At 50.6% G+C, this 15,644-nt stretch overlaps 6 protein-coding genes across 6 annotated transcripts; 2 read left to right on the top strand and 4 right to left on the bottom strand.

Annotated features, from left to right (window-relative positions):
- Window positions 1-357: 357 nt before the first annotated feature.
- Window positions 358-1,511, bottom strand: COCCADRAFT_85559 (uncharacterized protein; the record flags this gene model as incomplete). Its single annotated transcript, XM_007710109.1, has 3 exons — window positions 358-677; window positions 727-1,125; window positions 1,178-1,511. 3 exons carry the CDS (start codon window positions 1,509-1,511, stop codon window positions 358-360), a joined length of 1,053 nt encoding a protein of 350 aa, XP_007708299.1.
- Window positions 1,512-1,575: 64 nt separating this feature from the next.
- On the bottom strand, window positions 1,576-1,767 carry COCCADRAFT_85582 (uncharacterized protein; the record flags this gene model as incomplete). Its single annotated transcript, XM_007710108.1, has 1 exon — window positions 1,576-1,767. A coding segment is annotated over one exon (192 nt), but the record flags the coding sequence as incomplete, so codon positions are not given.
- Window positions 1,768-2,131: 364 nt separating this feature from the next.
- Window positions 2,132-4,399, top strand: COCCADRAFT_33329 (uncharacterized protein; the record flags this gene model as incomplete). Its single annotated transcript, XM_007710067.1, has 2 exons — window positions 2,132-2,244; window positions 2,407-4,399. The coding sequence occupies 2 exons, from the start codon at window positions 2,132-2,134 to the stop codon at window positions 4,397-4,399; spliced, it is 2,106 nt and encodes a 701-aa protein (XP_007708257.1).
- A 2-nt stretch (window positions 4,400-4,401) lies between these two features.
- On the bottom strand, window positions 4,402-5,915 carry COCCADRAFT_85568 (uncharacterized protein; the record flags this gene model as incomplete). The annotated part of the gene is made up of 2 exons (XM_007710107.1): window positions 4,402-5,376; window positions 5,433-5,915. 2 exons carry the CDS (start codon window positions 5,913-5,915, stop codon window positions 4,402-4,404), a joined length of 1,458 nt encoding a protein of 485 aa, XP_007708297.1.
- A 594-nt stretch (window positions 5,916-6,509) lies between these two features.
- On the top strand, window positions 6,510-8,308 carry COCCADRAFT_1655 (uncharacterized protein; the record flags this gene model as incomplete). The annotated part of the gene is made up of 2 exons (XM_007710033.1): window positions 6,510-6,683; window positions 6,737-8,308. The coding sequence occupies 2 exons, from the start codon at window positions 6,510-6,512 to the stop codon at window positions 8,306-8,308; spliced, it is 1,746 nt and encodes a 581-aa protein (XP_007708223.1).
- Window positions 8,309-12,135: 3,827 nt separating this feature from the next.
- Window positions 12,136-15,174, bottom strand: COCCADRAFT_85714 (uncharacterized protein; the record flags this gene model as incomplete). Its single annotated transcript, XM_007710106.1, has 8 exons — window positions 12,136-12,478; window positions 12,532-13,004; window positions 13,053-13,606; window positions 13,660-13,941; window positions 13,994-14,326; window positions 14,384-14,911; window positions 14,995-15,039; window positions 15,120-15,174. The coding sequence occupies 8 exons, from the start codon at window positions 15,172-15,174 to the stop codon at window positions 12,136-12,138; spliced, it is 2,613 nt and encodes an 870-aa protein (XP_007708296.1).
- Between the last annotated feature and the right edge of the window lie 470 nt (window positions 15,175-15,644).

Genomic DNA, 15,644 nt, shown 5'->3' with positions numbered 1-15,644 from the left:
AGGAGCAGAATCATGTGGCGGCTCGGATTTAAGGCGCTACTTCCATAGGGATTTTCGTCCGTCTGCTCAGCATTGACCTGGCATGTCAATCACGTGGTGCATCGAGCTTAGCTTGTCGCCATACTTTTGAACAATACTTAGACGATATGATAGTACGCAAGAATCAACAACCGTGGTCATTCTCAGAGGTTTTATCATACAGATGATGCAAACACCTTGAATATAGCAAAGCGAGACCGTGTAAGGAGAGTGAGCGCACGAAGCAAGGTAGGGGTGAGGGCAAGTAGTGCAACCGGAGGTAGCTCCGTAAAATGACTGCGTGACGTCTGTCCATACTGCATTCTACACTATGATACCTCATGCCGTTGCGCCTACCTGTGTTGTTGCTGCTTTCACTTCTGTCACCTTGGGTATCGACTCTCTCTCCTTCTTCAGCTTCTCTTGTATGGCTTGGTAGTTCCTACTCATAGCATTCCTGGTAAACTCCTCACCCGTCACCATTGGATATCTCTTCAATGGACCTTGGATCTTGGCGTCTCTGCATGGCTGGTTGAAGAAAGCAATACTGTATCGCTCGCCATAGTAGTCGTCTGGCTCGCATGGCGCCTTGACGCGATGAAAGGTCGATTTGAAGCGGTCATCAGACCATGACATGAGCAAGTCACCGACATTGCATACTATAGAAGTTCAGCGCATTGTTGATATTCAGGCTGAAAACCAACTTACCAATTGCATTCTTCTCAACATCAGGCTCGACCTTTGTCCATGCGTCACCATACCCAAATGAAGTCGAAACTTCTCTTCCTGGGCATATCTCAAGGCCCGACTGACCAGCTTTCTGAAATAACAAAGTCAAGAAGTCCCAGTCAGCATGCGCACCGGCCCTATGATACACCTGCCCAGTCAAGTCTTGTACTTTGGGTGTTTCGAAATAGTGCAAGAGCCGACAAACAGTCTGACACTCTGGCCGGCTGACATCATGGGCTTTGACAAAGTAGTCATCTTCAAACTTTAGGCCTCTCGCAAAACACTTCATGAGCTTTTCGCTGACAGCTTGTGCTTGGTGCATGAACTCCAGGGCTTGCATTTGAAAGCCTGGCAATGTCTCCTCATCCAGCCAGCGCCCTTTTGTACATCAGTTTTGCAACAAAATATAAGCATTGCAACCACAACTCACCATTCATGGCCTCACCAAATTGCATCTGGTACGACTCTTTGCGATCAACGGCCCCTGTTGATGGCCTTACCTGCGCATTCTTTTCCCATCCAGCGTTGTGCTGAGGAGAGAAGGGTACCCTTGACTTTACGTCGTCCGACTGATTGAAGAAGCGCGATGACTGATCAAAGATGCGATCAATAGAGTCACGGCTGATTCCATGATCTACAATGCAAAAGAAGCCGTGATTTTCTGCGGCATCAACGAGCTCCTTGGTGATCTCATCCACCCGTGAGTCGAAATCACGAAGCGAGATAGTCGGCACAGGACGATCAATGTATTTTGTGGGCGCCATAAGGAAATGCTGATGGTTCGAATTGTTCAATGCTGATGAGCTGCAGTTTCAAGCCTCACTTCAATCACATACCATACTTGCTCTTATGTCTTGTCACGTCCGTCAAAATGTATGCTCCTCGGATGAAGGTCATCAAACTCAAAATCACCGTAGTCGATGCGGCCGTTGGGTCCGGCGGCCGTTGGTGGCAAGTGATGGTAGTGTAAAGATAAGCATTCAATGTGCACACTTGGGGTGGGTGGGGCTTCGGCTGGGACCCGTCCGATAAGCTAACGAGCGACAGATGTCGATTGGCCTGCTGGCGGACTTGCGTTGATATACTTGTATAGAGTGTAGCCAATCGATATCTGTCGCTGCCCCCACTGTTGAGCGACACCAATCGGCAGCCGTTGCTGCTCCCCCTCCCCACTGCCGAGCAACCCTCAGTGCCGTCCACTATCTCGGCCGCTCCCTGCTCATCGTCCTTTCCATCTCAAAATATCGACTCGTTGATCCACCTGTCCCTGCTACGTCCTGCATATGCATGCTACTGCCACATGATGCTAACAATCGGGTCTTTGAGGTCTCGGAACCGCCCTCGAACTCAACTACCAACCTGACATCAACTGTTCTCAATATCCATGGACGACAGTAGCGCTCTCAAAGGGCAAAGGGCCCGATTGACATGCACAGAATGCTATAGGAGGAAGATAAAGTGCGATAAGAATGTGCCTTGCAGTACCTGTATCAAAAGGTTAGCACCTCTTTTCACGTTGTAGACTGGGACGCTTGGGCTTGCGGCTGAGCCAACAGGCTGAGGCCATTCATGAAGATTGTTGTGCCTGAGTGGCATTGTATAAACCAACTGGACTGACTGGAATTATTTCTGCAACGTATAATGCTAAGTCACAACTAGGGGTTACGCAAGCTTTTGTACAAGAGATGATGCTTCAACTATACCATCAGTACCTCCTCCTGCTTACCAAGCCCAAAGGGTTCCAGCAGCATCCGACGGCTTTATGCGCACAATTCTGGAACGTGTAGACGAGCTAGAATCTAAGCTAGGGGGGCGACATGATGCGTCTTTGAGCGGAGCGCCATTTCCACATCCCGGAGATGCTTCATCGAGTCCGACGCATGGCCATGTCCCGACTTCTCCTCTCCAAGAAAACAATGCCGATGTACCTTCTGAGGCTACCGATACAGCTACTGTCCTGGAGTTCCTAGCATGGGGTCGCAAGAAAGATGCGCAATACGGGTCGTCAGCAGAGCACAACAGTGGGCCAAGACGGTTCAGCGTAGGGCAAGATGACCCAGCGATCGCATCCAACACCATGACCGAGGCTAGCAGAGACGCACAGCTCGATATTCTGGAAGCTCTCCTTCCTAGCAAGGATCATATTTTACAGCTTGTTGAATACCACAACAGTTGTATCCTCTGGTACCATTGCTCCTACTCGTCAACAATATTCAATCAAGATTTGGATCTATTTTTCACAGAGTACGAAAGCAATGTACACAGCGAGAATCTAAATCTACAGTGGCTGGGACTTTTGTTTTCCATCATCACTGGAAGCATCACATGTGCGCCACCATCTGTATACCAGTCATGGGGATTCTCATCAGCCGAAAAGACAGCCTTGTCAAAAAGATGGTACGAAGCAAGTGTGACATGTCTCAACATTGCATGTTATATCGAGAATCATACCATCTACTCTGTACAAGCAATCGCCACTCTGACAATCGCGGCTCACGTTTTGGGTAAATCAAATAGCCAGTCAGTCTTGCTTGCCTCAGCTGGACGTATTGCGCAAAGCTTAGGTCTGCATCGCCTTGGCCCTGAGGGCACAACCACTACTGTTTCACAACAGCAACTTCGCCACCGTGAAATGGGACGAAGAGTTTTCAACCAGCTCTGTACGCAAGACTGGTTTCAAATTCCATTTTCCGAATCCTATTCACTCAACCCCCGCTTCTGTCAGAACACAAAACTCTTGAATTGCAACGACGACGACATGATACCTCAGCCTTTGTCTGTACCCACCCAAGCAAGCTATTGTAGTTACCGTTATGATATTGCTAAACTTATGCCACAATTGCTAGACGCTATGGCTGAATGCAACACACTTTTCACAAAGTACGAAAAGGTACTGCAGTATGACGAGAAAATGCGGAAGCTTGCCACAGCCTGTATGCCGACTTTCTTATCGAACAACGCACCCGTAGCCAACGACTGGCCGATCCATGTAGGTTGGGCAAGGCGATCTCTAGCCATCTGCGCTTCGCACAAGATTATCATGATACATCGAAAATTCCTGAGACTTTCGTTTACTAATTCGGCATTCTCATTTACTCGCCGCACATGCATTGCAGCGTCTAAGACTATCCTGAAAGAAGCACTATCAGAAAATGATGAGCGGGCCCCAATACTATGGATTGAGCAGGCGTTTTCGATTGCCGCAGGCATCATTCTCAGCCTCGATGCGTTGCATCGAAGCGCGGACGAAAAAGAAGTCGAGGAACACATGAAGCTTGTTGCGGATACGGTTGATTACTTGAAAGGATTCGATGAGAGCAAAATTGCTTCGCGTGGTATCCAGTTACTTTTGGCGCTGCAACAAGAGATCCGAGAGGGTGGAACGATTGGGAGTAGAAAGCGCCCACGAACAGCAGAGTCCAGTGATACGGCTTGTTCATCGAGGAAACGGGCCCGCACGTTGGATGTAGAAAGCTTCATCAGCAATATGTCGCAAAACCTTCAAGTCACTATACCCACCTCTGCACCAACAGCGCAAGCCCCTGAGTATGTGGGGGATGCTTCATGGGACTCTTTCGTGAACATGTTGCCGCCGCAAACCGTTTTGGGAGGCCACAGTCTTTTTGATGATTTGCTTTCATTTCGGTTCTGAGTCTATATATACTTCAACAACATGTGGTTTCTCGCACCCACGCCGCTTCTTTTCCGTATACCTGCTACCGAATCCTTTGCTTTATTTATGACCATATCTTCGTCAATGTGCAACAACTGTCCCTTGCTGACAAGGATCTGACCATCCACTATCACAGTATCGACATCTGCTCCTGAAGAGTGAACAAGCACTGTGACTGGATCTATTCCACCAGTACTCTGCTCAGATGCAACCCACGGGGCATTGGATACGCCTCTCGGTTCAACAACAACAACATCCGCCTTCTTCCCCACCTCTAAACTGCCAATTTCTTTATCCAATCCCAGCGCTTTGGCGCCATTTATCGTAGCGAATTCCAAGACATCATACGCACTCAGCACACCAGCCTGTTGCTTCACCCCGCCATGAAGTATCGCCGCTAGATGCATCTCCCAGAACATGTCGTACGTGTTGTTGCAAGGCGCGCCATCTGTTCCCAGTGCCACATTGACGCCACTCGCAACCATATCCGGTATACTCGCGACTCCAGAACCCAGCTTGAGATTACTTGTTGGATTGTGCGAGACAGTGCTGTTGCTCTCACATAATACATCGTAATCTCCAGCTGCTGGATCCAGGTGTACACAATGTGCAAAAACGCTTTTGGGACCTGTCAGCGAGGCATCGCGACAGAACTGCATGGGACTGCATTGGTAGTATTCCCGGTAGATGGGAAGGTCCTTTGGGGCTTCTGCGCAGTGCATGGTAACGCCGATATTGTGCGTTCGCGCTGTCTCGCCTATCGAGGCGTGTGCAGACATTGGAGAGCCTCGAGGTGTTCCTGCGGCAAACCATACGTGTAAACGGTCGTTGCAGGTGCTGTGGTGTTTCTTGTGGGCTGAGAGTGCAGCAGCTACGGACATGGAGTCGACGTCGCGATCTCTTGCGTCCTTCATGTTGAGATTTGCGTTTGTTTCAGCGACCTTGATCAGTTTTCCCTTGGTAGTTTGTCAGTTGTTGTTCAGTGGCTTTGGTCAATCTTCCCCAAACCTACTAAGCAAGCTCGTATGCCGGTCTCTTGTACGGCTCGAACCACGTTTTCAAGCCCGCTTCTGTGCGTGAGCATGGCTTCGAGGAAACATGTTGTTCCTGTCTTGAGCATCTCGGCTATCGTCAACATGGACGCGATATAGCCGTCGTCTTCGGCGTAGTTTGCTTCCAACGGCCAAATCGCGTCGCACAGCCAATTGTGAAGTGTGAGGTCCTCGGCGAGGCCCCGTAATAGTGACTGTGCTAGATGTGCGTGTGTGTTGATCAGACCAGGCATAATTATTTTGTTCGTGCAACCTATGACTTCGATATATTGGTTGCTCTCCGATTCTACTTGCTTCAGGAGGTCTGCAGTCTTTCCAAGCGATGTGATGCGACCATTTTCAATGAGTAGTGCGCCGTCCAGGATAACTTCCCGGTTCTTGTTGACGGTGATGATGGTCGCATGGACTAATAGTCGTCTGGGAGCTGTGCTTAACGAACACATCGTTTCCTTGGCAAGAGTTGAGGTCTTTTGGGAGTGTTGAGATGTCTGCAGTAAATTCAGCTTTTAAATGTAGCCAGCCTTCTTCCTTGAGATGTTGATGTATATAAATTGGGATGTGAACAGAAGCATCAATTAGAAGCGGGCTCCGAAACCAAATAGCCCGTGCCTTTAGTCAGTCAATTTCTGTACAAATGGACATCTGCTGTCCTCTAACCATGAGTGCAGCGTTGTGTATACTGCCAATCTCCGTTTCCGCCAGCTCGCCTAAAGTGACAAGGGGCGGCCGACGCTAACATGATAACATCCCCTTATCGTCATACTGTCTACCTTACTTTACAGGACATGCCGACAAAGTTCTTATGCCCATTGATTGTTATGTTACCTCTGATAGCGGGTCTCCAGTGGATTGGCTATCGCGGTATTCTGTGAACTCACGAACGCCTATCATAGGAAACGCGCGCCGCCGGCTTAGCACCGCGAAATGGCAATGGCAGGGACCATATTGTATATACATACAGCGCGATCGCGTCTACCAGAGTTACGCAAAGCTACTTGAAATTGTAGTTGACGCTTCAAATTGAACTGATAGCAGCGATGGCCATGGAACCTCCAAGTGAGGTGGAGCAAAAGTCAAAGTACGCCGAAGAAACAGCACCATATTCGCCCGTAACTAGCCACGAAGTAGGCACTGTAACGACAACATGGCAAGATACGCTCGCAGAGCTCAAATATTCATTTACGACGAAAGATGGCTGGATCGGTAACTATGTGAGTTTCCTAAAAACAAAAGTACTCAGAATATCAACACTAACAACACCAAGGACTACGTCTACCTAATCACCCCAAACATCTGGCCATTGAACAGAAAATACAAAAACTACAAAGCCCCCTTCTACGGCCTAAACGACCGCGTCCCCATCCTTCTAACTCTCCTCCTCGGCCTCCAACACGCCCTCACAATGATCGGCTCCATCGTCTCCCCACCCCTCGCCATCGCCTCAGGCGCCTTCAACTTCGACGCAGAAATGACCACGTACCTCGTCTCCACCGCCTTCATCACCACCGGCCTCGCAACAGCCCTGCAAGTCACACGCCTCCACATCGCGAAAACCCCCTTCTTCATCGGCACCGGCCTGCTCAGCGTCGTCGGACCCACCTTCGACATCCTCCCGATCGTCTTCAACTACGCCGCCTTGCGCTACAAATCCGGCACTTGCCCTATTCTCGCCGACGGAACACAAGCATCGTGCCCAGACGCCTGGGGCGCATGCTTAGGTACCATGCTTTGCTGCGTCTGGATCCAGATAGGGATGGCCTTTGTACCCCCAAAACTTCTCAACAAAGTCTTTCCAAAACTCATCACTGGATCGCTACTTACGTTAATCGGCGTGTATCTTGTCGGCAATGGACTGCAGAACTGGGGCGGGTCCTCGAATTGCCACCACGGCGAGGGGTTCTATGCGCTTTGTCCGGATGTTTCCGCTCCGAGGCCCTTGGTTTGGGGGCATCCGAAGTTGATAGGGCTGGGGTTTAGTGTATTTGCTACTATTATCATTGTAGAAGCTGTTGGTGCGCCGCTCATGCGCTCGGCTTCTGTAGTCATCGGTTTGGCGGTTGGCTGCGCCGTGTCGGGCGCAACGGGATATTGGTCTACTGAACAGCTGGATCGGGCGCCTGGCGGCACGTTTCTCTGGGTGCATACGTTCAACCTGTCTGTTGATGGTGCGCTGGTCTTACCGATGATCATCATGTTTGCGTGCCAAGCGGTGTCGTGCATCCCGGATATCCTGGCTACGGCCGAGTTGTCAGATGTGGATATCGAGGGTACGGTGTTTAACAGCAGAGTCCAGGGCGGTATCTTGTGCGATGGCATTGGCAGTTTCCTCAGTGCACTTGCGACCGGTCCACCGATGGTCAGCCAAGCTGGAAACAATGGTGTCATAGTGCTTACGGGCTGTGCGTCTCGTCGAGCGGGTTGGGCAGCAAGTGGGTTTCTGGTTCTCATGGGAGTCGTTGCTAAATTCGGGGCTGTCTTTGCTTCTATGCCTCCCTCGGTGCTCGGTGGTATGCAAGTCTTCCTCTACAGCACCATTGCCGTAGCGGGCATTCGCGTCCTCGCACTCATCTCGTGGACACGGCGCGACCGCTTCATTCTCGCCGTCGCACTTGGTATCGGGTTCATGGATATCTGCCAGCCTGATTGGTTTGCCCAGGTTCTGGCATACAACGGGCCAAACGAGAACTTGATCGGGTTTGAGCAAGGAATCAATCTCGCGGTGGAAACGCCATTTGTCATTGCTGCCATTGTAGGCGTAATCCTAAACGCAGTACTTCCGAAAGATCAAAGTGCTGTACCGATCTTGGCATATGGCGATGAACGAAGGGCATCCTAGGATTGCCATGCGTGAGGATTAGTCCAATTCTGACAAATTTTACTAGCTTCCGATATCGTCATTTACAATTTATACTCTTGCAATAGGTACGGAATGTCAGGCCCGAAATCTCTTGGTACACATCAGAAAAGCAGCGTTGTCCCTGCCAAAAAAAAGGCCATGTCGTTCAATCGACGGATAGATCACTTCCGTTACTAGTCTCACCAAGTTCCGGGGTTGCCAAGCCTTTCCAATCCCGAGGCATTTGAATACTACTACTACTGTGTACGTACTCCCTTACGTACAGCAAGAACCTAGGGGCGATATGCATCTTCGACTCCAACCGCCCTAGCTGCAAGCGCCCATCTTCAAGCAAGCAAACCCGCCCATCACGCCTCGTTACCGGAGAAAACCCCTCTGCATAAAACACCAATGTAAACTACATCTCGTACACAATTATGTACAAAAAGGTTACTATACTACCCGGCCCTTCATGCCAAACAACTCGTTCAATACTTTCTAGTCTTTTTCATCTACTACCAGCCCCACGATTCCCACAACCCCGGCCCTATGTTTCCCACCCATCAATTCTCTCTAACCTCATCTTCGTCTTCTCCCCCGCTCGAGCGGATGTCTTCGGGTCCTGTTTCTTTGTACGTTATGTGACTTGAGTGCATAACCATGAACCTATTGCACACTTTAAACCCCCCCCTTAATTCACGTGTGTAGAAGAGAAAAACACACAAAAAACAAGGGATTGCTAGTAAACGCAGCAGGATCATTGTTCAAACGTACGATAAGCCCCCCCCCCTCCCCTCGGGGCTACGTAGTCCATACCCGACACCCATAAAGAGGCAAAAAAACAAGGCCCGATAACAACCGCGCTAAAATAGCCGTTTTTTTTATCTCTCTCTCTCTCTCTTAAAGCAAACATCACGCATAGAGTTACCTACTTAGATGATCGGTGAGGGCAGTGGCGGGGCGAAATACAAACTAACTAACTAACAACCCCTCCCCCCTTCCCCACTCTCTCGGTCGCCGGACTTTCTTTCAAAGGAAAAAAAAAGAGGTGATTCTGTTATAAGTAGATTACGGGCCGAAGAATACCAAACAGTGACGTAAGGTGGAAGTTGGAAATAGTATAAAAGAAGCGCCGGGAAAACTGGGGAAGGGGGGGGGGGAGCGGAGAAAAATTATCAGTAATCAAAAAAAGATAGTACTACTAGGTAAGATTCGAGATATGTAACGTGATGTGTTTTTTTTGGAAGTCTACTTATGTTGCGGAACTCACCCTTCTGCTCTCCCAAAGATTTTTTTTTTTGCAAAATCATCGCCACAGTTATACAAAAGAATTTTTTTAGTATAGCAAAATTCCAGACCAGATAGGTCTTATAAACCCCAACTAAAATATTTGCATGAAGATTAAAACAGCAAGGGGAGGAGGGCCCACTTGCAAGATAGGAAGAGAGAAAAAATGACAATAATACGAACAAACACTTAAGGCGGAGGCTTCCCCTCCCAAAACCGGCCCTTTTCTCTCTGTATTATATAGTACATCCATACAACATATCCCCATTTTACCCATTTTTTTTTACATACTCCTCGTGATGAGAAACAAAGAGAGAGTCATGGAATTGACCCGCTCGCCGCCTTGCCATCCGGCGGCTTCCCACACGAGCCGACAGCGCCGTCGCCGCCGCCGCCCCTCCCCCCATCAACCCACCCCTTCCCACTTCCTTCGTATCCTGTTTGCCTCGAAAACGACGATCATGATGCGTTTTGTAAGTCCGGCCGGGGGTGATGCTCCCCCCCCCAAGCACCATAGTCGCGCAATCGCCAGATCGGCATCGAGTCAACCTAACCCTCCTAACCCACACACCTCTCCACTCTTGTGCCAAGCCTACCTGACTCAATGCACATGCACAGAATGTACGGACGAGTCGAGCGCGCTTGTCCATGGGAGTGGTCGGTGTGGACCAAAGCGAGTGTGATTGCTATCGGTGGGGTTGTTCAGGACGAGAGGAAGAGCCAAAAAAAATGTGGGTATAAGTCTAGTCCCTCGTTAAAGGAGCGATGAAACCAGGGGTCAAGGGGTGTGGAGAAGAAGGAGGATGAGGTTGACGAGGATGAGGAGGGGTAGTTGCAGATTGCTGGGATTATAGAAAAGGAAGGAAGAAAGGAAAGAAGGACTAAGGTTTGCGAATTGAGTATGGTCCTTCTGGGCGCCTGCGCGTGCCTGCAAAGAGGCAGCAACAATCTGTGGGGGAGAGAAGGGTAATAGAAATGCATAACCTTTGGTGCGATAAGTGGGGGAAGGGAAGCGCATGGGCGAGTTTTGCTGTTTGCTAGCTAGCTGCATTTGCCGATGTAACTTTTGCGTGTATTAGGTTTGATAACCGCATGCTCACACGTACACCACATGTACATGTACAGTGATACGCTGCAGTAGCGTACGCTGACTACCACCCGTCCCTCCCATGTCGAGATTGATCCTTTTGATTCCTTAGCGCCTTCTTCTCCACATTACGAAGGCGGTCCGTGTCAACTAGCCCAGAGGGCCCTGGTTGCAAGGGTGACGCTGTCGACTACCAGTCAGTGCGTAGCAACGATTTCACATGCCGAATTCCTGCCACAGACATCGACGCTAGACCGTTGAGCCTCGGGATCTTTCCCAGCCTTGTGGGTGTGCTCGATATTGCCTAGAACTGCGAAACCTGGTTCAACAGGCCCACGGATTTGATTGCTGGTACTGCCCAGGCCAGGGTTTCGTGGCAACGTGCAATGAATAGCGGTCCGACTGTCCAATGGTCGTCAAATTTCCAACTTCATATTGACCTATCAGACGTGACTTCGACAGCAGCTAGACTCCTTCCACAATAGGACTGAAAGGAGGTTGGAAAGTTCAGGCCAGCCACCATGCTGCTGCACCCCACATGTAGCCTTCTGATTGGCGCGTTGGCGCAAAGCAGATGTTCGGCCGTCTGGCTTCGCCAACCGAGCAATATGGTAGTGGCCGGAACAAACAATGGCGTATGACGCATGTGTCTACATGGAAACTCATGATTTTTGTTACCTGTCCAAGCTGGTAGCTAAGACGGCTTTGCTTGCATCCTGCAACAAAACAAGAAGGATCAAGTGGAGAGAGCGTATGGGACACCAATTGATCCAAGTATCAATCTTGACGGAGTTCCAGCCTGCTACAAGTCCGTGGGACACCACCCGCCAGGCCCGAATGCTTCAGGAACTGAGCCGTCATATTGTTGAGGTTATCGCAATGCCCCCATAAGTATGGGCCCATGCGACAAGTGGATATCACACAAAGTAACCCGAATGAATGAGGAAGGTCCGTGTAAATGTAGCGACAACTTGAAAGTTTTTTTTGTCTAGCCAGTGTACTTAGTGTTACAGTAAGAGCAATACGCTAAATTCTGCCAATAGCGCTGCTTATTCATTATTCCAGTCGTGCTTGCGTATGGTGCAAGGTCAATATATCGTACATCCGCGCTTGTGTCGTGGTGTGCATAGTGTGCTTCGGCTGTTATTCGCAATCCAATAGAGTGGCTGGTAGCGAAGCCAAGATGGCTGTCTGAAACCGCTTTTGGGACAGAAAACGATACCCGTGGGACCGCACAGCAGTCTTGAGGGAATGTGTAATCGACAGTTAACACGTGCAACAAATCTATCTTCCTCCTGGTTTTTTGTTCTTCTGTAGGGAAAATCCAGCATCGAATCTCTTAGCCGTGTCCATACGTAGTTTGCTGTACCCTTGAGCCTGTTTTGCTCTCATGAAGCTCCTCTGATAGGTCCTGGTGCAAGTAATGTGATGTGTCACATCCTCTTCTGTCGTATCAACGCGATCGTTTGTACATGGATTGGTCTGGCATAGAGTTGCCATCCCACCTGCGCTTAAGGCCATCTGGTAAAGAACTTGTGACGGCCTCCTGCCACATGGTTGGAGTGACGTAAACGGGCGCAGGATTGCTATAAGTTGACGATGGAGGCATCTGACCAGACGCGGCATGAATATGGCTGGACTGGGGAGAGGTGTTGGCCATCTGGTAGTTGGGTTGCATGGCTTCCTGCGCCTGCCGTATGTCGTAGCTGGTTCCTGAAGGAGTGGGTCTTAGCGGCGGGGAAGACTGGGAAGAGGCGCTAGTAGGAGGGGGCGTACCAAAGGCAACATTCCATTGACTGCAACACGTTAGTATGGCGCACAAGCTCCTTGGTGATACAGGATAACTCACTCAAATATGCGTTGTGGATTCCATTGAACATTGTCCGGCATTTGCAAGTTAGATGCGGACTGAGGCGCACGTTGACCCGATGCCATCATGACCAAAGACTGGGCTACTGGAGAGTCAGCCTTTGATCCGTGGTCGGATGCCGAGATTGGTGGAGTAATGGGATGTGCATGGTAGTTGACCTGACCTGGTTGTTCCATCGGCGATGAATGGCTTGCGTGACGAGACCGGTAAGAGCCTTGGTGGCTCATGGGGCTCGTTTGCGGGGCCACCTGAGGACTTCCAAAGGGAAACGATGGTTTCAGCTCAAATGGCTTGGAGCAGTCAGCCGAGAAAGCTTGGCGAAGGCTGTTGATTTGCTGTTGCATCTCGGGCATTGGGAACGAAGGTGACATGGTCTCCAGAACGCGCATGTGCCTCACGAAAAATTCTCTGGCGTCGTGGTTGATGTCTGGGTCAGGGCAGGTCACGGCCACCTATCACTGTTAGTGAGCGCGTACGAGAGTTGTAAATAGGCAACTTACTAGATGAAGCATGGTGCAAGTGAGCAGGGCATAGATGTGGAAGCTGATGCCTCGCACCGCGCACAACAGACCAGGCATGCCGTAAGTTTTGAGGATAGCCTCCTGTAGCTTGCATAGACTTTTGGCAGCTGAGTAACACGTGAGCATATGTTGTTTCCATATGCCGTCATACGAGTCAGACACGGCATGCAATTGAGGTCGGAAGTGCATTACGGTGGCCAGGTATTGATAGCTGTGCATGTTGGCAATCTGGTGAGACGGGATCCAGGGAGCTGAACCATCCTGGGGGTAGACAAGCTGCATATCCTCCGGCAGTTCTCGAAGCCAAATGGAAAAGTCGGTATTGTGGGCCACGAAAGAAGGGTCCAATGGCCAGTCCGGTGTCTTGTTCCTTAGCTTTTTGAATATCGAGGCCGAATGATAGACGTTTTTGGCGATGCGACAAAACTGGATAAACTGACGCGCGATTTGGACCTCCGCAGGATCCAGTCCAGCAACTGACCTGGGCATTTCCAAATCAACAGTGTCAATATCAACACCAAAATCGTAGCGACCTGTGACGATCGCGTTAGTATTCTGAGTCGCGTAATTGAAACAGGTCGCCTACCTTGCGGACCGCCAATCATCACCTCAAAAACCATGCACATCTGCCACACCCTCGTCTTTGCAACACAGTCGTGCGGTGTTGAGCCACACGACTTTCCCATTTGATGAATGTCGTAATGCTCGTGTAACTCCAAGTCTTTTGCCATTGCCACAAGGCTGACGGTAGCCATCCAAGAGCGCCAAAAGTACCCGCGCTTTGGCGATGCTTCGCGAGCCTTGAGAAGAAGAGTCATGGCTTGCATTGTGCTGAGTCGCGATACGTCCCTAAAACTTTCTTCGTGCCCTATGATTATAGTCAGTAAAGCGAGTCAGTAATAAAACAGAAGATCACTGACTCGTTGCAAGCGCTAGCCACTTGTTGCCTTCATCCACGTCTCCGAGCATCAATGTAGCGCAGGCAAAGATGGCCTCGAGCATAAGAGGCGAGATTGAATCTGGCGCACTGTGCCACTGCTGGTAGAAGTAGGCCTTGTTGATGACCGGGCAATAGGGGTGTACGTTGGTGAAGAAATAGTCGAAATACTGTAAAGCCTGCTCATCCGAAGGCATCATTTCTGGTGGTATGCGGACGGTATGGTCCAGGCTGACCGATTGTGGTAATTGTACCTCATATTCCTCTTGGGCTGGTGTTTCGGCCAAAGCCTTCTTCATGTTTGTGATGTAGGGTGCTGTGTTTTGTCAGCTTGGGGGATCGTGCTTTTGCAAACGGCTTTGATGCAACCTACCAACAGCAGTGTGATCTATCTTGAGTTCGCCGAGAGCTTCCGACAAGCTCGAAGCCGAATCACTCCGCCAGTGAGGTTCCGACTCGGGTGGGGTCAAGATGGTTGGTGGTGCGGATGATGCTTGTGGGTAGGGTTGTTGGGGAGCATAGCCCATTGTTTGCTGGACTACCTGAGGCTGCGACAAGGGCTGATAGTGACATTGGTCTTGCGACTGTTGGTCCACATAGGGCGAAGGCTGATACATGCCTTGGGCAGCACCGGCCATGGACAGCGGCATTTGGTGAGGCATGGCCTGGGTCATGGATGGTTGCCGCTGAAATTCATGTTGGGAAGGCACATCCGAAGCATACTCCAACGGCTTGGGTTCCAGATCAAAGGTCTGGGAACCGTTGTAGTCCTTGTCGTAGCTGACGGTTGGTGGTACACAGTTGAGTTTCAGGCGGATGCAGGCAGCGCAAGGCCATGCATTCGTCGTGGCGGCATCGCATTTGATCTTACGTCTACGGCAGCCTTCGCATGCTCTCATTACTGCATCACGTTAGCATGCGCATGCCATTCTCGGCGAGCGCGAGCAACACGGGGCGGGCGGGTGAGGCGATGGGATATCACACCTTTCAAGCGCTTGTGTCTGTTGTGCTCGTCTACGAACACATAGTCTACATGGGTCATGTCAGTTGCTTCTTCTGCGACCCAGCACATGGGGGCGGTGTGAGTGTGTATGTGCGTGTGAACTTACTGCGCTGGTTCTCGCGCGGCGCCAGCGTGGGCGGCGCAAAAGTGAAGCTCTGCATTTGGGCGGTTTGAGGTAGTAATGGGCGTCCAGTTGTCTCTGGGGCCATTGTGTTTCCTAGTCAAGGCCAGGGCAGAGCCGAGTGGAAGCGCGGAAGCTGGCGCGGTGGTTTGCGGGCAGCGGGGTCGTGGGATCTCCACCAAGGTGGTGAGGTTGTGTGCAGTCGTGGGCGGTGGGCCAATAGAAGGTCGGGGTGACGGGAGGGGGTGTGGGCAGGTCCAGAATGTGACAGATTGTTGCTGGCGGACAGAAGAGGGCCTTGCGCAGAATGAGGCAGAAACTAAACCGCCAAAAGACACGAGCAAGACGGTGCAGGTTGGTGACTGACGATGGTATAGCGCTCGCGAAATCTCCGCAGTGCCGCGGGCGTGGTTAGGTTATACGGCAGATCAGGGCAGCAGGAGCAGCAGCAGCAGCAACAGGCGCATAGGGAGGGCAGGTGGAGACGATGTCTGGCATGCCAGGGTTTCG

The sequence above is a fragment of the Bipolaris zeicola genome, assembly GCF_000523435.1.
Source record: "Bipolaris zeicola 26-R-13 unplaced genomic scaffold scaffold_14, whole genome shotgun sequence".
Lineage (NCBI taxonomy): Eukaryota > Fungi > Ascomycota > Dothideomycetes > Pleosporales > Pleosporaceae > Bipolaris > Bipolaris zeicola.
Note: the sequence above shows the minus strand (reverse complement) of the source record. Positions and strands in the feature narration are given on the sequence as shown.